Source organism: Centruroides vittatus, unplaced genomic scaffold, assembly GCF_030686945.1.
Source record: "Centruroides vittatus isolate TY-2023 unplaced genomic scaffold, ASM3068694v2 contig_18, whole genome shotgun sequence".
NCBI lineage: Eukaryota > Metazoa > Arthropoda > Arachnida > Scorpiones > Buthidae > Centruroides > Centruroides vittatus.
The window spans coordinates 7,892,916-7,915,607 of record NW_027121101.1 but is presented as its reverse complement, the minus strand read 5'-3'; the positions used below and the strand labels follow the sequence as shown (position 1 = coordinate 7,915,607).

At 28.3% G+C, this 22,692-nt stretch overlaps 1 protein-coding gene across 7 annotated transcripts in view; it reads left to right on the top strand.

The window, feature by feature from the left end:
* The window catches only part of Ehbp1 (Eps15 homology domain containing protein-binding protein 1), a 111,791-nt gene that overhangs the window by 43,353 nt on the left and 45,746 nt on the right, over positions 1-22,692 (top strand). For all 7 annotated transcript variants that reach the window (XM_067263927.1, XM_067263926.1, XM_067263925.1 and 4 more), the window contains exons 7-10: positions 1,082-1,172; positions 3,984-4,212; positions 8,641-9,615; positions 13,767-13,883. In XM_067263927.1, the coding sequence (XP_067120028.1) occupies positions 1,082-1,172; positions 3,984-4,212; positions 8,641-9,615; positions 13,767-13,883 (1,412 nt within the window). The remainder of the gene's footprint in view (positions 1-1,081; positions 1,173-3,983; positions 4,213-8,640; positions 9,616-13,766; positions 13,884-22,692) is intronic.

The following is a 22,692-nucleotide window of genomic DNA, read 5'->3' as shown; positions in this document are numbered from 1 at the left end:
TTTTTCTGTTTTCAATATCCAATCTGTCTCAGGCTTTTGATATCAGATGAATAACTCTACTAAATCCAATTCAACCGAGTAGGAACTTGGAGTAACCTATAAAATTTTTTTTTTTTTTTGCCTTGTTCCAAAACTGAGGAAACTTATTTTCAATTTCTGCACTAATCCAGAAAGTATTTTGGTTGTTCCTGAATCTTGCTTGAATCACTTTGTATATCCACAAGACATTCTTTTAGTTCTATATCCATAATAGCTATATTTACTTCAAATGGAACTTCAAATCCACCACCCATTCTGAGACTTTCTATTTCTAATAGACATCTGAACCTTGGTTTCATTTCATCGTATAAATTTTTTTCCCCAACAATGTTCTCCATGTAATTGGATTTTCAATTAGGGCTTCTGTAATATGACATTTAGAATTAATCTGTACAAAATAGAAAAATTAATTTTATATTTTACTTTATAAATTAGTATGCTTATAGCTCTAGTTGCTCCTTGGCAGCGTCATAACTAGTCTTTTATGCACCCAGTGCGAGATTCTGTAACTACGCCCCAAAACTATGATATAAAACTTGGTCCAGGTCATTTCTACGCCCCCCAGGGTCTACGCCCTGTGCATGGGCACCGCCCTAGTTACGGCACTGCTCCTTGGCAGTTCCCGTGACCACTGAAATATAAAATACATCCTTTTATATTTTTTGTGGTCTCTCTGAAATGTTTCATTTCCCCATTGAGAACCACTCATCTAGTTGATTTGATATGTTCTAATTATATAGAAACCAAGCCTGAATTGTAGTAATCAAATGATAAAGTCAGATTAACTATCATTCTAGAACTTGGTTAAAATTAATTATATGGATATTATGTAATTTGGAATAAAATAAATGGTTAAGCTGTCATCTTGTATTAAATTCAATAATTAGAAATAAGTCTTTAGTTTAAATTATATAATATCTGTATAATTAATTAATTCTAACACAGTAGTTAATTTGGCTTTATCATTTGATTTGTGATATGTTATAATTTATTAAATCATAGAAATTATTTTTTAATATTAATAATATGATAAATGTTATAGATGTTCAACAGAAATCATTAGAAATTAAATTAGAAGAACCATCACAAAAAGAAAGTGTTGATCAAGAAGAGAATGTCACTAAAATAGAAAAGTAAGAATGACTATTGAATTATATTTTTTTTATTAGTTAGTTAGTTTAAGAGTTTCTTATAGTTAGTATATAAACTATTTTATTAAACTATATAAATTAAACTATTTATTAAACTATATAAATTAGTCTTTGGAACAGAAATGATAAAATTGCAGGCTATTTCTTTTAAATAGAAATGATTTACCAACTGTGAACAGTTTATTAGACATTATAAGGTAATTTTGTAACAAAATAACATTAATAAAGCACTAAAGACATTTTGAATCTTTAAAATAACAACAAAATTATCATGAAAAAATAAAGTTATTTAAAAGTGTTTTCTAAATGTAGTTGAACTCAGTTATAATGAGTTAGTTAGCATTAGGGGGCTGGCAAAATTTCTCATTATAACCGTTACTTGTTATATCTGTGATGAGCAGTGATGTAACTAGGTGGCTGCTTTGGATGCAAACATAAACATACAGGGAGCCATTGATAATTAGTGAAATCTAGCTTTTAATTTTTAATTCTAAATAAGTTGATTTAAAATATATATAGAACAGTAAATGGAGATATGCCACCACCTGTTTCACCCCAGGTTGAAAGACATTTAGAGAACAAAAGGGTTGTCCTCATTGGAAAATGATTCATGAAGATTGAGGACTCCCACAATTACACAGAGGAGAAAAAGCAGATTCTTGGTCTTGGACCTGAAGCAAATGGACATATATATATAAAATTATATTATACTATATTAAACAATTATTTTTTGATAATTAAAGATAAGACTCCAATTAGTCTTTTTATCTACAAATCTTAAAATTGATGAATGCTTTATTTTTCAATAATGTCAATACTGTCAAAGACAACAAAGAAAATGTTCTACACATTTCAATGTTTTTAGCACCCCATTCTAATTCTTTGTAAACTGAGAGACATTTTCTTTTCTTTATAGACATCTTTCTCATATAAGGATTTGTTTCTTACTAGAGTATATGGCAATTTTACAATCGTAGGGACGATTAGGTAAATTGGCAGAGGTTAGTCAAGAAAGAGGGGGATGGTCTCCAAAAAGAAAGTTAAGTCATAAATAGGCCTGTAATCAATATCGATCATAAAACTAATTATCTAGTGGTCATGAAACTAAATAACCCTTTCGGTTTTTTCTCTTCCAAGAATTTGGTATTGCATTTCTTACTACTTGAACAATTAAGAATGTTTGTATGTTTGCATTACTACTGAAAATTTATTCAACATATCCATGAAGTACCCTCATTATAACTGTGAGAAAATGTATGGAAATATGCATAAATTAAAATTGTTATGGTGTTTTGCTCATTATAATCATGAACTCATTATATCCTTGTTTGTTATAATTGAGTTCAACTGTATCATAATTATACAAATACAGTGCATTTTCAGTAATCCAAATTTGCACTAATTCAAACTCTGTTTAATATAAACCAATTTTGTTCATTTACCACTAAATGTTCCAGCCCAATAAAAAAAAATCACTGATTATGTTTAAAAAGCATGATGTTTATCTAGCATGTATTAATTTCACAAATCCATTTCAACATAAATATATGCATCAAGTACTGCATAAACAATTTTTAAAATATATATATATACAGTATATACATTTTTGTAGTCTTTTCTAACTTTTATGTTCTTTATACAGAACCATTTCGGTCTGAAGTTTTAACTAAATCTAAAAATAACCCTGTACAAAATTAGTTAATTGTTGTACAGGGTTATTTTTATATTAGTCCAAACAGATTTTCAAGCGTACACAATATATAACTTCACTTGAATTTTTAATAATGAAATATCTAAATGCCAAATTATAGTTTTAAAAAATTCAGTATTTAGAGATTATAATTACAGTCAAACCTGTTTTTATGTGCGATTTTTATTTGTGCGATTTTTTTAATGCGAATTTTTAATTTGTGCGGTATAGTTGGCGACTAGTCTCGTGCGATTCGTCATGTCTTACGTTGACTTATAATAGCTAAATAAACTTATTATAGCATAAATGCACTTATTATAGTAATATTATTGCATGAATATGCGAAAAATGAAATAATTTACTTTTTAAGTCAACAAAACACCACCTGGACAAAAATATGTAAAACAGACGATAGACCATACGATGCAGTCAAGTGCTGACATCTGTTGTCAATAAATTGTATTTCGTATGGTTTTGAGTTATTTTCTATGTGAGACTTTTTTTATGCGGTCCCTGTTGACCGCATAAAAAAAAATGTTTTTTAATTGTGTCGCGAAAACTATTATTTACAGCCATTCGTGAAGTTTCGTGAGATTTTTTTTTATGCATTTTTTTTAATGCGGTCCCTATCCCCCGCATAAAAACAGGTTTGACTGTATATTTATATTTTAAAGCATACTTAGATTATAAAATTTAAGTATTGACAGTTCTGATTTCATAATAAAAATTAAATAGTATTGCAACATTTTTTTATTATTCAGAGCTGTGTATTATAAATAATATTTTGCATGAATAAATTATTTTATTAATTTGAACTCCAGAACTGTTCTATAGATCAATATTTAAACAATAAAATTATATTTGAGTAACACACAAAAATATATTCTTATCAAATAAAACTTGATAATTTTATTTGATAAAAAGATAATTTAGATTTCTCAGTATTAATATGCTTGTAATAGAAATATCAAGTTTTTATTTAATTATAAATATTTAAAATACTTAAAACTATTGTAAATGATAATTTTAATGAATTTAATTATAGGTTTTAAAAGTAATGATAATTGTAATTATTATTATTATTATTATTATAATTAATTTAGTTCAGAAAATAAAGTTGAACTTGAAGAGCCAAATGTGATGTCATCGCTTGAAGAATTACTATCCTGGTGCAAGGAAATTACAGAAGGTTATCATGGAGTAAAGGTTACCAATATGACTACTTCATGGAGAAATGGAATGGCTTTCTGTGCCATAATTCATCATTTCCGCCCAGATTTAATAGATTTCTCAAGTCTTTCACCTCATGATATTAAAGGAAATTGCAAAATAGTAGGAGTTAAAGCATTTTGTATTATTTCTTTAAAAATAAATTAATAATAATATTATTATTAGTTTAGGAATAAATTTAATTTTTGAAATAATATAATTTTGAGTAATTTTATTCATTGTATTTCACCAATATAAATCAATAGAAAACTTATCAAAATTGGAAAAAAATTATATATATGTGTGTATATATAATTGAGTAAAAACAAATGAAATGCAGAATTGAATAAGCTAATCAAAATATTGGAAGAATTAATCAATTATGTATGCTTGATAATGGTAGTACACCTTTTTTTATGCAAATTCAATAAAATTCCCATCTTATGTGACTTCTAATTCATAAGTAATATAGAAATAGAACACACAACACAATATAAATAAAGAAATGAATTTTAATTAGGAAAATATTTTGGAAAATTTACTAGTGTTCTTTTCCTTTTACTTTGGGGTGCTAGGGCCCCTTGGCCCACCCTGAGTGCACCACTGCTTGATAATAGGTATGACTTATGTTCATCAAAATTATAATGTAAACAATGTGTATGCATTTAATTGTTATTTCCTGATGGTGTATGAAAATGGACTAAGGAGGACACTTTTAAAATTCATCCATCAGAAATTTTTTATAAGTTTCATGTGTATGCAGTTTTATAAAATATACTAGTTCTTTTTTATATAGTAACTGACATAAGTACTGTTTGTCAAAAGCTGAGGGGCAAATTTAAATGTTAATATATTTTTTAAAATATGTACATGATTTAAATGAATCTTACTGTGAAAGTTTTTTTCTAGTATAATGAATAAAAAGATACATAAATATGTAAAATATTAATTTATTTAAAAATATGCAAATGGTTATTGTAAAAGTTAATTATCATCATTTATATTTAAATAGTATGACAAGAATATGACATGATCATTTTTTATAGGTTTACAAGATATAAAGGAATGATTCATGTAGAGAGTAAGTCAATTAATCACAAGATTACTACTGCTAAGTAGTGTAATCTTTTGTTATGGAGAAGTTCTAAATGGTATTACATAGGCAAAGTTTCTTTCTAAATCATGTAACAAACATCCTCTTGATTTTAGATCAGGAGAATTGTCTAACCATCTCTTCCTTGAATACTTTCACTTTTAAAATGCTCTTCCATTTATATGCCTTTATATAATCATCCATGAAAATAAAGCACTTCAAGAAAGATATATTTTGATTCTGATATTTTATAAATATATCATTGAGCAGTTATAGATTGTTTTTAAACAAGCAATCATTTCTTTTTTTAAACATAATTCTGTCACAAAACCATTAAACTATCATCTTCATAATGGTCCCATTCTCTTTTGTTAAAGAGAGACAGTAACAAGTACAGTGGTGCTTCATATTTAAAATTTAATTCATTTCAGGAGGCCATTTAAACTCTGAATCAATTTTTCCCATTATATATAATGGAAAGTGAATTAATCTGTTCCCAGATCTTGAACAATACCCATTTTGATTGAATTATTCAATCAGAATAGTTTTTATTAATTAATTTAGATAAGTCAAAAAATTTTCCATAAAATTTACTTAATTTAAAGAATTAAAACACGCTTGGAAAAATTGTTAATAATTTTAATATTATGAAAAACATCTAAAAGTGATAAAAATTCTAAAGATTTTATGTCTGAAAATCTGTCAATATAATTATAATTTTCTTTTAATTATACCGTAATTAAATATAACTTTGCAAAAAATCATACATAAAAATAACATTGAATACTCTTTACTTTTTAAATCTTAAACAATTCACTTAGTCAGATAGCTCCCTACCAGTGGCTAAGGGATAGAATCGTTGGAAGCGTTACACATGTGTAGTTTCCACCAACTAAACCAGCTGAGGTTGGTGCTTTGTAAAGCACATGCGCCAATGCCCTCTGGCTGCTTTACACCATTCAGTTATTCTCGCCGTGAAAGCTGTCTCAGAAGCGCTTCCATTTCGCCACTGACATTTGAATATACAATAGCAATCTTATCGTTTTTTTCACATATAGTATAGAATTTTTTAATAAGATACATAATGCAGTTATAATAAAATATTAATTTTAATTAATTAATTCAAAGTACATTAAAATATGAAAATTTATATTGTAGAAAATACAAGGGAAGGTCATTGGAAGGTGGATGCGGTGCTTCCATCGCTTCCAATGATGGCACGCCACTGAATAATGCCCAGATGTAGAAAGCAAGAGAAATTCTTTTACTTTTTATTTATTGTAAATTTGTGCAGTCGTAATTATCAATTGTATGATTCTAATCATCAGGTCTCTTGTCTCATGTAATGACAATACTGCTTTATTTTATTCATTATTATATATAGTTTTATCAAAGGCAAAATTAAAAAAGACGCAATATATTTTTCTGAATTTTCATTTTTGTTTGTCACTTTTAAATAAGATATCTTTAATGTTAAGTTCAAATATATTGTTAATTATACTTTTTATGCTAATCTGCTATTACAGCTCTTCCATACAGTTTCTTTGTCTTAATATAGACAGTCTCATAACATCTTGTTCTTTGCAAAGTTATATTTCTTTTGAAAATGTTAAGTTTCTTCTGCATGTTTTTCAAAATAAGCAGAAGAATACTTTACAAAAAATAAAATTATTATTCTTCTGCTTGTACTAAAATTGATATCATATCTGCAGATATTCTGCAAATTTATAAATAATGGTTAAATTACTGTGTAAAAGATGCTATTCAAGATTCAAGTTGTAGATATTGGAAAAAAGTTTTTTGGCCAGCTTTGTCAGTAAATTTTTATTATCAGAATGATTACAATATAGACAAATTTATTTGTAAACATATAATAATTATTTTATCTAAACATATTTTTCTGTATACACACATTATTTTTTTTTATATTTGTGAAAGATATGTTTTTTTTTTTATGTTGCACTGATATTCATATTTTCTGATGACCAGAATTGAAACTAACATTTTTCATATCTTCTTTATGTTCTGGAGAACATGTCCTTCAAGTTTCACTGTAATCTATATATTCTGCTCCATATAGTATTGATAGGATAATAATAGTTTAATTATAACTGCACTGTATATAATGATGGCCAATTTACACAATTTTTTATTTTATAATAAATATTATCGCTGTATAATTTAGTAGTTTGAATATATTTAGTTTATTTTATCAAAAGAACTTATTATACAGTAATAATTTTTTAATAATTTGATTAGTTGAAATTATAAGTTGTAAACATTACTTTTTTTTTTTTTTTGTGTGTGTGTATATGGCCGAGTCCGCATAAGTCGTCACCCGGATAACTCGACACCATCGGATAAGTAGTCAGTTTTCTGTGATCCCGGCCAACTTACATAGGCATTGATGTTAAAAAACTCCAGTTTACTCGACACCATTTAACTCGTCAGTGCTGGATAAGTCGACATACTTTTGCTGTCCTACACTCTGATAAGTCGTCACTTCCTGAAAAAATGAATTCACTCTGCACATGTGGTGCGAACTCATTTTTTTTTCAGGAGGGGGAGTCGATTTATTTATTAATATATAATTAATATATTTAATAATATAATAATACATTAATATTATTAATATATATACATATTAATAAAAATGCCTTAACATTTTATGTATTTTTATGTATAAAATAACAACAGATAAACAAAAAAAATATATACAATCTACATCGTCACACAGGAATCAAATTTTGCATTTTCTCACGCTAGAGGCATTAAGAATCCTTAGACGTTACTTGCCAACAATTGACAATTGCGAAGATGATGTTTTCAAGACGTTCGTGATCGTTGAAAAAGAAAGTCGAGACAGTTAAGTGCTCAAAACAAACAACACTAAACGAATTTTTCAGTTTTTCATCTACAGAGTAATTGTAGATGGAGGACACAATGTGTTGTAAGCCTATACTACTGCATAACATACTACTGTATTTTATGAATTTAGTTTTGTGGTTTTATTTCCAACTTTGCTTTAGTCGTCACATCAGATAACTCGACACATTTCCACTTCCCCTTGGGGTGTCGACTTATGCGGAGTCGACTGTATTATTACTATTTATTGATTTTTACTTTATTTCATTGATTCTTTTTATTTTCTGAATTTTGAGATTATATCTGAAATTTAAGAAACATATTAAACAGTTTGTCATATTTAATTATTATTTCTATATATATTATATATTAATGTTTATTAATTTAACATATATATTAAATTAATAAACATGTTTTTTTTAGAGTATATATATATATATATACTCTAAAAAAAACATGTTTATTAATTTGTTTCAGTATTGAGATTGAGAAGAAGGTATTTTCTAGATATTTATTATAGTACAGTGTTTAAGTATATTTATAGTATATCTTAAATATTATATATAAACATTGTCTTATATTTATATTTTTAGGCTTTTGAAGCAGCTTTCAATCTTGGAATACCTAAATTAATTGAACCGTCAGATATGGTTATGCTTCCTGTTCCAGATAAATTGGCTGTAATGACTTATTTATATCAACTACGAGAACATTTTATGGGACAGGATCAGAAAGTTCAGCAAATATGCCAAACAATAGATTCTTTACATTCAATCAGGGATCAAGAAAGTGATGAAGATAGTGCACATAATAGTATTGGACAAAAAGAAGACTTTAATGATATTGCAGAAAAACTTTCAAAATGTTCTAGTCAGCAAAGTAATGTCATAGAAATAGAAAATCTTAAAAATGAAACAAATCTTAATTTAATAGCTTCACAAAATCAAATTATAAATACCATTAATAATGTGCCACATGAAGAAATAGATTTAACAACAAAAACTACTCATCCAATATCTGAAAATGTGTTGATTTCAAAATTAAAGTCTAGTGATTTATTAAAACTACACAAAAAGAAACAGGTAGCAAAAGATAATCAGAATAATTCGATTACATCTACACAAAATAAAAATAGTGTTCCATCCAAATCTGACACTACAGAAAAAAGGATTCTTGGAAATCAGGATAAAATGAAATTAATGACAAGAAAACAGTTAATGAATCCTTTCGACTCTGATGGGGAAGAAGAAGAAGAACTAGCTGCACAAAGTGGAATTTATTTAAATAATGCAGAAAAACAAGTAAATGAAAAAAATAGAAAGCAAGACGATCAAATAGATAACAACAAAAGTGTATCCTTATCTCCTTCAAGAGATATAACTGATTTAGATCTTGAAGATCTTCAAAAAGATATTTCAAATCCTATCATAGGTAAATTATCTGCACCTACGTCTAGAGATAGTTCTCCTGGTGAAGTACCTGGTCTCCTAGATTTGTCACCAACAAGATTAAATAGAGCAAATTCAGCACCAAATGGTCATCCTGGCCATTTAGTTGATCAGCGTAAAGTAAGTTGTTTTTAATCTTTTACAATGAATTAGTTCTAAAGTTATTTTAAATTATTATAAGTATCATGAAGATATAAAAATATACGGCAGATAACTTTATTATAATTAATGTATATTTTTTAATCACAAATTAATATTAAATATATCAGTATTTGGACTGCAATTTGAAAAAATTGTAGACCTGTAAATTGTCACTGTCGTCTGTCTGTCTGTTTGTTTGTTTGTCTGTCCTTCCATAATTTTGAGAACATAGTTAGTTAGATGAAATACAAAACCAGATATGGAAACGTTAGGGGCAGGAGGCCCTGATTAACTATATACAAATTTCCAATGCAAACTGGAAGTCACATTATTTCAATGCAAAATTTTTCCTCTGAAAGCGGTTAATAAATGACTATTGTTATGCTGCAATTTTTAATTTATTTAATTTAAAATATATGCCCTCTAGCTCAAATTAGTAGAGTTTTGCTCCTGTACATCATACATTCCTACTAGCAATAAAGTCATACTAGTCATCTAGCTAACTCCTTTTAGGGGAAAATTTTTTAACTGAAATAACATGACTTCCAATGCAAACTGGAAGTTCATATATAGTTAATCAGGGCCTCTTGTCCCCTAAGCTTTCTATATCTGGTCTCAGCATTCAGCTATCTAACTCCATTCTCAAAATTAAGGAAGGACAGATAACAGATGGATGATGGTGGAAATTTATAGATTTATAATTTTTCGCATTGCAGCTCAACAATAGATAACACAAAGGATTTAAAAATTATGATATCACAAAATATGTTTTAGAATGTTTCATGTAGGAGAATCAGAGTCAAGTCAATTATAAATAAGTTAAATGTTCAATAAAATTTTATAACTTTCTATGCTATCTGATTAATCATCATTGAATATATTTCTATATATATATATATATATAATTGTTTACAAGACATTTGAGGATGACTGGGTTAACATAATTTTCTTTATTCTATAGTTGAGTCATTGATCTAAAGTACTCGTATATTTTTGTTTATAGCTCTGTACAAATGATGAGAAGTGGCTAAATGCTCTTATTAAGTTATTAACTAATTATAGATTTTGTGTCAAAGTTGACAGTAATTTCATTAGTAAGCTATTACTTTCCAGTCTATGTGAAGACATTTCTCTATTGATAGTAATGTTTCTTTCCCAATTGATATGAGCATTACAGTTTGCCACAAACTACATCAAAGTAATGTGTGGATTCCATTTAAATACTTGTTATTAAAAAATTTCAACTGTTCCATTTCAATCTGATATAATGTGTGTAGCAAGCTTACTAAAGTTAGTTTCAGAGTGCAACTAGAACTTACCTGTGATTAGTTGCTCTTCTGGCTCATTTTCATCTTTGGGAAAAATATATAAACCTGAACTTCTGATAATTATCGTCTTGTTTCTTAATTGGTATTTTTCCATTAAAGAAAAAAAATTGATAGAAACATTCTTGACTCATGGATTTGGACTTTGTAGAGTTAAAAATGAGGTTTAAATATCAGAGTGCTGGATGATAAACAGGTTTCAGAGACTTAAGCTATTCCCATTGACAAAAACATAATTAAAATTTATTTGTTCAAATTTCAAACTGTTGTTTTTAAAAGCATTTATGATGACAAATATGATTTATTGGACCATTTGCAATACAATTGTTTTTTTTTTTTTTAACTCTTTCCGCCCTGTGGACACTAAGACGGTCTCTTTTAGCAAGCCCACAATGGGGCAGCCAGGTGATGAGGGACAAGGCCCAATATATCTGGAGAGACCACCACCTGAAAAATTTCTGGGGTTTTTTGACCCATCCGGATTTGATCCTGGGTCTCCCAGAGCAGTAGATTGCCACCTTGACTGCTCAGCCATTTGACCCTCTTCACATATTAATAAAAGGTACTTATAACTATTCAAATATTTTTAATTTTTGAGTTAGACTCCTCCTCTTCATTCTTCTGGATCTGCCTCTGATGACAAACATTTGATACTATTTTTATGTATTTATTTGTATGTTTTATGTTTATTTCTATTATCTATATTAACCTTTGGATATTTTTAATATTTTTATTTTATTTATCTTTTAAAAAATTTCATTGATTTGCAAATGATATGAACCTGAAAGAACACTTATAGCTCAAGCTTTTGATTTATTTAAAACAGTTCATATTCTTTTGTTTGATTGAATTTAAATTGGATCTGATGCTGGAATAATAAATTTCAAAAAAAGTATTTATCCTAATTAAAATATTTTTATATACAGGCTTATAAAATGAGTTTAAATGTAAATTTATTTACAAAAATCAGTTATAAATATAATACATCTCAAATCCTGATGATATATTAATAAACCAACAAACACCTAAATAATCGTGCTATTATATGGCTATAATTAAATAATAAATACAAATGAATTTGGTATAGAGGTAAGTGTTAGGTGCCATCTCTTATCTAAATTAATCATTATAACTTTTAATAATTTAAAAATTATAATTATTGGAAGGTGATAGGTTATATCAAAAATTATAAAATGGTTGAAATTATAAAACCGTGGAAGGTTATATCGAAATTTAAGTATGTCTGGAAGTAATGACTGGCTTGGGGTCTGGGTGGCGCAATTGGTAGCACATCACACGGCAAATGGAGGCTGCAGGTTCAAGCCCTGCCCCAGGTCAGTTATTTTCTTCCAGAATGTTCTAAATTATTTATTAAATTATTAAAAATTATAATTATTAATTTAGATAAGAGATGGCACCTAACGCTTACCTCTATACCAAATTCATTTGTATTTATTATTTAATTTATAGCCATATAATAGCCAGATTATTTAGGCATTTGTTGGTTTACAAAATCAGTTAATTAGATACATCATAGTATGGTAATTTTAGCAATTATTTATTAATATATATATACAGTCAAACCTGTTTTTGAATGACTCACTTTTCAAACAAATTGGTTCATGAACAGAATTTCAAACTCTTAATTGCCTTGGTTGCCAAACAAGCTATTTTGCAAGAGACAAAGAAGGTCAACTCCCTATACTTCCTATGTTAAAGAAAGTCGATAGCCTGATCAATCAATGACAGGATTACTGATTTAGAAGTTAGTGGTACTGAGATTGTCTCACATTATTAGACTTCACAACACAAAATATTGATGTTATTTAATTTAGATTTCAATGCACATGTGGAAAAAGTACTGTTTTCATTTTTCAGTATGTGCTGCAGTTGAATTTACATCAAATTAATTAATAAAAATCATGTTAATTGATATTTATGTAATATAAATGGGATCCAAGAATTCATGTTTAAAGATGCTTAAGTCAAATTAAATAACAAAAATTTATTATATATAATAATACATTTTTATGTTGGTATTTTAGGCATTTTTTATGCATGAAATACAACTGAAAAGGTTAAAAAAAAAAGCTTTTTTGGGGGGGTTCAGGAACAAATTAATCTATTTTATATTGTTTCTTAAGGGAAAATTTGTTTTGGTTTTAGAACAACTTTTAGGAATGAATTATGTTTGAAAATTGAGGTTTTACTGTACTATCTTGTCAAAAGTATTAATATGATACAAAAATTAAATAATAAATATATTTTTTTTCAGAGGCCTGGAAAACATTTGATGTTAAAAACTATTTTTGTTGTAAAAGTACTTCTTTAAATACTGGCTTTCTAGTTTTTTTTTTTTTTTTTTTTTTTTACCAAGATCTTTAAGATAATTAATGTATTCTTGCTTTGAAAGAAATGTGTAAAGAGAAAGCTTAGGAATATTTATATAAATTAATTATCTGCCCATATAATTTGATAATTCGGACATTGTTTTCTATTGCTTATACAAATTTTATCAAAAGTCTAGGCTATTTACTCTTTAATTTTTGTTAACATCTAGTGCCTAACTAAAACCAGTTTAATGCATGAAAATTTATCTGATTATAATAATAATTATTAAAATACATTTATAACAATAGATAATTAATACTTGTATTCAGGTATATGACATATTTTAAAATACATATAATTGAAAATATTTTATTGTTATCTTTATTTTAACTTCTAAAATTTTCAGAACTGTAACAAATGTAATTTCAGTTTCCAAAGTTTGACTGTCTATATAATTAAATATTTTTTATGTAGAGAATTTTATCAAGACATAAAGAATTAAAAGAAAGAGCGCACCAATTATTAGAGAAAGCTAAGAGGGATGCTACTAATACAGGAATAACTCAAAAGACATCAAGACAACTAAGCGAGGTTTTTATGACTTTTAATTATATGTATATATTATAATATATTTTTAATATGTAATTTAATATTCAATAAAATATTATTCAAATTTTTATTGATTTTTCCTATATTATTCATCCAAACCTGAAATTTTTTATACTATTAAATAATTAGTATTTGAAATAATTTTAATATAACAATAATTAATTTCTTATTTCTTGTGTTAAATTCTTATTCAAATATTATTTACTGTTCTTCAGAAATACTTATATTTTAAGCAGTTTAATGATATTTTTTATTTAACACTCATAATAAGTAATTTTTTAATTTTACTTGATTTTTTAAATAGTAATAAATAAGTTTTAAATACAGGTATACCTCGTATAACAAGGTAGTTACATTTCAAAAAGGTGCCATGTTAATCCATGCAAATCCATGCTATACGAAACAAAGGACTAATATAAAACATAGGGTTAGGTTCCAGAAGTTCATAAAAGTATACTATTCTTTCTCATTACTAAGAGAAATATGTTTATTAAAGTAATCAATAATTTATTTCCAATCAATGATTAATTAACAATCACAATTAAAAGTACTGTATTATGTGTTAATATTAATTTTAGTTAAATGAGGGCATTTTCTTCTTACAGTTTATTGTCATCATCTCAGCATTTTGTTGATCTTGATCAGATGTATCCGCAACATTTTCTTTTTTTTTTTTTTTTTTTGATAAAATAAAAATATGTTATTAATCAAAAATTTGTTCTAGAACAATGGTTCCCTGTGGGTCATGACCCCTTTGGGGGTTGAACGACCTTTTCACGGGTCGCCTAAGACCATCGGAAAACAGACATTTCCAATGGTCTTAGGAACCGAGATACCGCTCCTCTATCTGTTTCCAGGAAGGTCCACCCATATGCAGATACACCCACATACAAGTACCCGGAAAGATGACATCATCGCACCAACCCATCACATACACCCCGTACAAATACAGGTGTATGTGACAGGGTTGGCACCATAATGTACTTATGCAGAGCAGTTACACATATGTAGAGAGCAGCTACTGTGTTGAAATCAGCAGTATTGAAGATAAAACAACACTTCATGAATTATAATTACTGGGTAAATGTAAAATCATCAACTATTGCAAAAAAAAAAATATCTGTACCACAGGAACTTAATCTGGATGCTGATCAGTCTTTTTATATTCAACTATTGTTGATGTGAATATTGCCCCCTTGTGATAGTAACAGGTATGTAAAAAAAAATAACACAGAGAATGGTAAATCATAGGAAACTTTAATGAACTGTATTGACTGAATTATGTCTTGTATCATCTTTTGTATTATTAAAGCTATTGTTATATATTATTTTCATTAGCAAACCATCTCATGATAATGGATCGTGTAGAGAAGAACATTAAGAAAAGAAAGTATAGTGAGGATTTTTTACAGTATTGTTTTACCTCAATAATTACAGTAGGAATTGAGAAACCGCAATGTGTTATTTGTTGTGAGCTTCGTGATGAACTCAAAACGGTTTTTAATCAGAAAGCAAGACTGTAGTTCAAAGCACTTTTCAATGATAAAAGTGAACTGCAGAAAATAGCTTACTTGGTTGACACCTTTGACATCTTGTGACATCTGTTGCTAAATGCAACAGGTCTCGATTTGTCTGAAAAGATTCAATCATTCCAAATGAAACTTCAGCTTTGGCAAAAAGATTGGATGAAAATAAAATTTACTTGTTGCCTACCTTATCTGCTTTCTTTGAGGAACATGACATTGAACCAGATAAAAGGATTACGATGATAATTTCTATGAAAGAACACTTGCACATTTGCAGACGAAATTTTATCGTACTTTCCAAATCTTCCTGACACCTCATTTGCATTTGCCAAAAGCCCATTCACAGTCAAAGTTGAAGATGTTCCTGAGACAGCACAAGAGGAGTTCATTGAACTTATTAACAGCGATGCAGCGAGAACTGATTCCTCTACAATGCCACTTACAAAATTCTGGATCAAATGTTTGCAGTCATATCCTGTTCTGTCTGAGACTGTGTTGTGCCTTCTTCCATTTCCAACAACATATCTTTGTGATACAGGGTTTTCCAGCTTGTTGGTTATCAAGTCTAAATACAGAAGTAGGAATCTTTGTTGTGCTCTTACAAAGATTACCCTGAGAATTTCTGATCTGGTGAGAAAGAAGCAATCTCAACCATCACACTGATGTTGGCTTTTACACATACTGTCGCAAAATATAGCAATGTAGTTTAATGTTGTTATATTAGAACTGTTACTCATGCTATACCATGCTTCAAGATAAAATTTCATTTATTTGTAATTAGAAATAAATATTTCACAATATATAATTACATATTGTTTTTGTGATTGATCACTATGCTTTAATTATGTTCAATTTGTAACAATGAAAATACATCCTTCATATCAGATATTTACATTACAATTCATAACAGTAGCAAAATTACAGTTATGAAGTAGCAACGAAAATAATTTTATGGTTCAGGGTCACCACAACATGAGGAACCTGTACTAAAGGGTCATGGCATTAGAAAGGTTGAGAACCACTGTTCTAGAGGGTTGCATTTGTTCAGTCAAGTATCAAGCAACTTTCTTTCAGAATGTGTTTAAATACTGAATTGTTTGAGTACTGAGATACTGCCATATTCATTTGTCATTTTTATGACTGAAGTAATCATTTATAGGTAAGTAATACCTATGGTTAAAAAAAGTTTAATAACACTTATCTAAAAATGTTTAAATATACTTTTCTAAATAAGAAGATTAATCTATAAAAAGAAAAGACAGTGAGTCTGAAGGGCTAAAGTCTGAAAGCAACACCACCACCACCTGGTTGATAGGAAAGTTAGTGCAATTTTTTCTTCCTTATCCTATCAGTTTTCATTAAAGTAAACCTGACAAAAAGTGCAAAATAATTTGAAAATTTTAATATTCTAAAATCTATTGGCAAATTTGAGACATGCATGCTTGCTTGAATTTTAAAAAATATCAAATAGCAGAGTTTATGGTTAAAAATTGTGAAATTTTGTATGTACGGTTTCCAAAACCATGTTACAGTGAAACTGGAAGTCATGTTGTACAGGGGGATATCCCTAATTTTCAAACCATGTACTGTACTTCTACAACAAGGTACTGTTGTAGAAGTACAGTATCTTGTTGTGCAAGAGATACCTGTAATTCTAACACTCTTCTCAAACTACAGTTAAATAATAATCAAACCTCGACAAGAAACTTTTAAAATGCAGCTTTTTATTAACTTTCATAACAAACTTTGTTTTATAAAAATTGAAATTTATTTGATTTTTATTCCTGAGGAAGGTCAAGTATCAAGCAACTTTTAAAATGCAGCTTTTTATTAACTTTCATAACAAACTTTGTTTTATAAAAATTGAAATTTATTTGATTTTTATTCCTGAGGAAGGTCAAGTATCAAGCAACTTTTAAAATGCAGCTTTTTATTAACTTTCATAACAAACTTTGTTTTATAAAAATTGAAATTTATTTGATTTTTATTCCTGAGGAAGGTCAAGTATCAAGCAACTTTTAAAATGCAGCTTTTTATTAACTTTCATAACAAACTTTGTTTTATAAAAATTGAAATTTATTTGATTTTTATTCCTGAGGAAGGTCATTCAAAATGGTCAAAAACGCTCGAAAAGATAATAAAAAGCTGCATTTTAAAGGTTTCTTGTCGAGGTTTGATTACTGTCATTCTAATTTTGTATCTAGCTGTTTAACAATAATGATTTTATTTTGAAATTGAAAATCTGAATTTTACAATATTGATATCCTAATTAATAAACCTTGATTCTAAAAAATACATTTTTTTTATGTTTTAATATATCTGAAGTCAAAATACATTTTACAGCTGATGATATGTTATAATCTGATATGATATGTTATATAAGATATCAAACAAAAAGATTCCAGAATTAATTTTATCAGATTGGTAGTAGTGCAGGTGGATACATTCTTTTATAATAAATAACAGTAAAGGAATATACAATCTTAATTGAATCCAGAGAGAGATGAAGAGATCTCTGTTTTGCTATAAGCCATATGGTTAAGCTAAAAGTGTAAAAATAAAAAGAGAAAACCAGGCATTGATAGAAGCAGACCAAAATAAGTAGATGAATTTAACTTAAATTTTAATGCTATTTTTCTTTTAAAATGGCTTTAAAAAATTATTGAAACAAGATATGACATAGACACAGACACAATGTGTGATTAAATTTATACCAAATGTAAGTTTAATATAAGCAGCAAACTTTCATCATTACAGGAATGACTGTAATTTCATGTTTTCTTGTAAAACAGTATCCAAGTACTTTCTTGGCAAAAGTGGAAACATCATATGGTGTTCAAGCTTTTTACACAACAACAAAGTTCTGCATGCTTCCTTCAAATCTTCTGGGTTTATTCCATACTCACAAAGGACCATTGTTTCAACAGGAAGATATGTTGGTGCTACCTTATGAAACATCTCTGATAAAATTAAAGAACATAAATAACATATGCCAAACAACACTACTATATCTACTTTCACCAATGTAACATGGAGATCTCTTGGGAAGAAGCTAAAGTTATTAGACCTAAAATGATCTAAATACGTGGAAAACACATGGAAATCTTGGAAATCTAAGTAATTCATAGGATGTAAGAAAGAATGATGGGGAACAGTTTGAATAGTCAGATTTAAAAGTTAGAAATTATAGCATTGTAATTATCATGTTTAGTTCTATTTTTGTCATTGTATTACAGATCTACGACTTTCAAATAAATTTTTGTAAATGGAATATTATTGGAAATATGCAAAGTTAGTTTAACTTGTGCAAAATATTTTTCAGGTATGAATGATCCTGTTTGAAGAAAATACAAAATTTAAAAAAATAAAATATTAGTAAATGCTAACAAGAAAGTTATGTTTAAGTAGAATAAATCTTTTTAAACTATTAAAAAGCCAAACACTTTTTGCACCTTCCTGGCTCATCATCAACAGAATAAATTCTTTCAAATAAACGGAATTAAATAATTACATATAGTGAAAATATTCTGGTAAAAGTAAAATTTAAATATTCTTTTTTTAAATTTTACAGCTGTATATTGGACATAGGTGCTGCTTGGCAATCAAATTTTTTCTAATTTGTTTAGTAATTTAGTTAGTAAAAGGTACTTAAATACATTGTTTATTAATGTTAATGGAAAAAGATTTTAAAATTTCCTAGAATGTATAATGTTTAACTTTGTTTAGGAATATAAATTCTATCAAATAATGATGAGTCAGTTATACTTTAAAAGCACTTAAGTTTTTTGAAGTGTTTATCATTTATGTTGATGAAGCTTAGCATTATGTTATTTTAATAAATAATATTTTTAAAACAAATTTTTAAAATAATTAGATAAGTTAAAAATTAATGAAAAAATTAACTGACATACTGTCAGTTAAGTTCTATAATAGCAACAGTTCCCAACTTGTGTTCTGCAGAATCCTAGAGTTTTTCAATAAAATTAGTTTTTGAGCTTTAATTGAAGCAATGTATTAGCAAAGCTTTTTCTATTAGGCTTACAGAATTGTGTTTATTCTCAAAATCCATTTGATGGATTTTGATTAAACTTTGCCATTTTCTATTAATTGCGAGATCATAATCCAAAAATGCAATAAAAAATGGGGGTCCATGACTTCATTTTCAAGATATAAAGTTGTTTCATGAGTGCACACAACAAAGCAATATCACACAAATTGCACGGCTTTGTCGTGTGATGTTTCACCGTCACTAGCACATCTTTGACAGGGTTATAGAATCAAGTTCATTTTTAGAATTTAATGGGTTGATTTTGAAAAAACTTGGCCATTTTCCATTGATTGACACGAGAAATTTAGAAAAGTAATGTGGGTCTATTTAAATGTAAAAAAAATCCAGCAATGAGTTGCTTTCATGGCAATGTTTAAAACTGCTGGCTTAACTTTCCTGGCTAATTTCCTGGCTTAACCTTCCTGGCAATATTTAAAATTTTGGTGGCTTTATCTGTTATGATATTTCATTTTAAAAAATTGTTTACATTTTTTAATTATTATAAACTGGCAAAAAACTTAATTTTGGCTGTAGGGATGGTTTTTTAAAAAATTGTGAATGCTAATAATGAGTAAAATCATCATTAAGTTTGATCATACTCAAGATACGACACATGACCTCTCTTTATCTTTTCATCCTCTGGACTTTTAACCACCAAAATTTAATAGCATCAATCCCCCTAATAAAGAAACCAACCTGCAAAATTTCAGAACTTTTCTAATGTGCAAGAGTTATTAAGCTTCAAAGAGGGTGAACAAAATCATGCTCCCAGACATAAAAGTATGAGTCTGTGACTTTGTTTTCAATATACAAAGGTATTACAGTGACAATGTCCATGCTCTCTGATGCAACTGAGTGCACCTAATGGAATTTAGGTCTAGAGGTGAAAAATAAAAACAGTATTGCATGTGCCTAATGCAGTGTTTTTCAATCTTTTTTCATTGAGTGGCACCCCTGATTGAAAAATAAAAAATTGCGGCACCCTTGATCGACAGCGGATCTATAATCTGAAAAGGGGACTAATTGGGGTCAGATGAATATTTTGCGAAAACGAATATTATGCACAATGCTGGGTGGGGTCCAGGGAGGGAGTCTCCTCCCTGGGGGAAAAAAATTTAAAAATTGACAGTTTGAAGTAGCATTTTAATGCAAAAATAGTGTTTCTACGTGTTCAAAATCAAAATTTAAGTCCATTGAATTTTGTCAAAATACTGACAATGAGTTATCTTGAACTACACTTAAGTAAATTTCCAAGAAAATGCCTAAAGGTCCTAAACTTTGTGACACCCCAATCGTGGCACCGTGGCACCCCAGTTGAAAAACACTGGCCTAATGGAAAATAGGAGTAAAAACAAACAAAACACAAAGACAAAGCAATCGATGGTGATTGCTGTGTTCTTGGAGTGTCTTTCTGCACCTGGTCAGTGCAAGGATTGTCTCTCTCATGGCCTGCAGGTACAAGGATTGCCTCTTCTGTGCCTGACAAGTGCCTGCAGGAATTGCTTCTTTTTTCCCAACTCCACTGCAATTCTATTACAATATGACAAAGTTGCACGATGTCCTAGTTTATTGTTTAAGTAAATTTTTCATATGTATTTTAAAGTTTCAAAAATTATTAATATTTCATAGGAAAAGGGAACTTATGCACAGACTGCATGGTTTGCATTTATGGCAAATAAATCCATTGAATGTATATGATTTGATTCTTTGTTGTGAATTTGATTCTTTTTGTATTCAAAAACTAAAGTATTCATTCCTGTTGAAGAAATTATTGCACACAAGTAGCAATACAGCTACTCCTCACTTAACAACGTCCCTGTTAAATGATGACTCAGACTTACAACCAGCACAAGGAATCCCCTTTCTTAGTCTCATTCCCATAGTCAATCAGTATTCACTACACAAAGCATTAAAATATCCAAGACATTTATAAATTTGTACTTTATTGTTCATGCCAAAGTACATATTATAAGATATCAGCAAAAAGGAAGAACATGATTTTACCTGGAGGAAGCACCAAGAATCAAAGGAAGGCTATTGATCTTGAGACAAAAATGATGATCATAAACAACTCTAAAGCTTTTAAAAAAAATTAAAGCATTATCATGTGACTTGGAGCTGGCATATTCAACCATTTTGACAACCTTGAAAGTTAAAGATGGTCTAAAAGAGGCAGTGAATGTATTGACAGATTTTACAGCCATAATAATGAGACTGCAAAAAGGCCTCATTTATGAAGTGAAGAAATTATTGGTGATCTGGTTTAATGACCAGATACAAAAAAGAATGCCAATGATCCTTTTAATAATGCAAGCTAAGGCACACAGTATCTTTGAGACTTTATTTAAAGGCACACAAAGTTAAAGAGTCTAAGAAAAAATTTACGGAAAGCCATGGATAGTTTTAATACTTTCATCATTCAACCCACATAATCAGAGTAGCAGCTATAAAGTGGCAAATAGGGACACAGAAACAGTAAAAAACATTGTTGACCAATTTAGTAAAATTATCAAGAAAGGCTATTACCACCTAGAACAGATCTTCAATGTGGATGAAACTAGACTTTTCGGAATAAAATGACCAAAAGGTCCTACATACATAAAGCTAAAACAATGCCCAGTTTCAATGCTTTTAAGTGCTTTCTTTTTTATGAATGAACTTTAAGTTTTTTTGGTAAATCATTTTTATAATTTTTGTTGATTGTATTTTTATGTTCTGTAATATATAAGAAAACAAATTAAGACAAAGTTATCAAGTTGGAATTTCCTTTAGATCTTTTCATTATCCAGAATATATAAAAACAATTAAACTCCTCATTTATCAACCAGTTTGCTTAACAACCTAGTTGTAGGAACAGAACTATGTTGTTAAGTTAGGAGTGGCTGTATTAGAATACTTGAGTGTTCATTTAGTAATTTGCAAAAACATTAAATGCATTCAGTTCTTCTGCTAGTTGAACTCCCACCACATCTGCTGACAAAATCATTTGCAAAAATTAATCCTTCATATTAATTACCAGTTTGAATGAATAAAATTTGCTATTCCATTATTAATCCTTTTTTTTTTTTTTTTTTTGTATGTTAAATTATAAGTAAAACAACAAATCAAAAATAATCAGTAAAAATTGTTTTTTTTACTATTTTTCACTTAAAAATTGTCAGGTTTCAAAACTTTTTATTAACATGAAAAAGGTTCCATGATTAAAATAAGTTGGGAA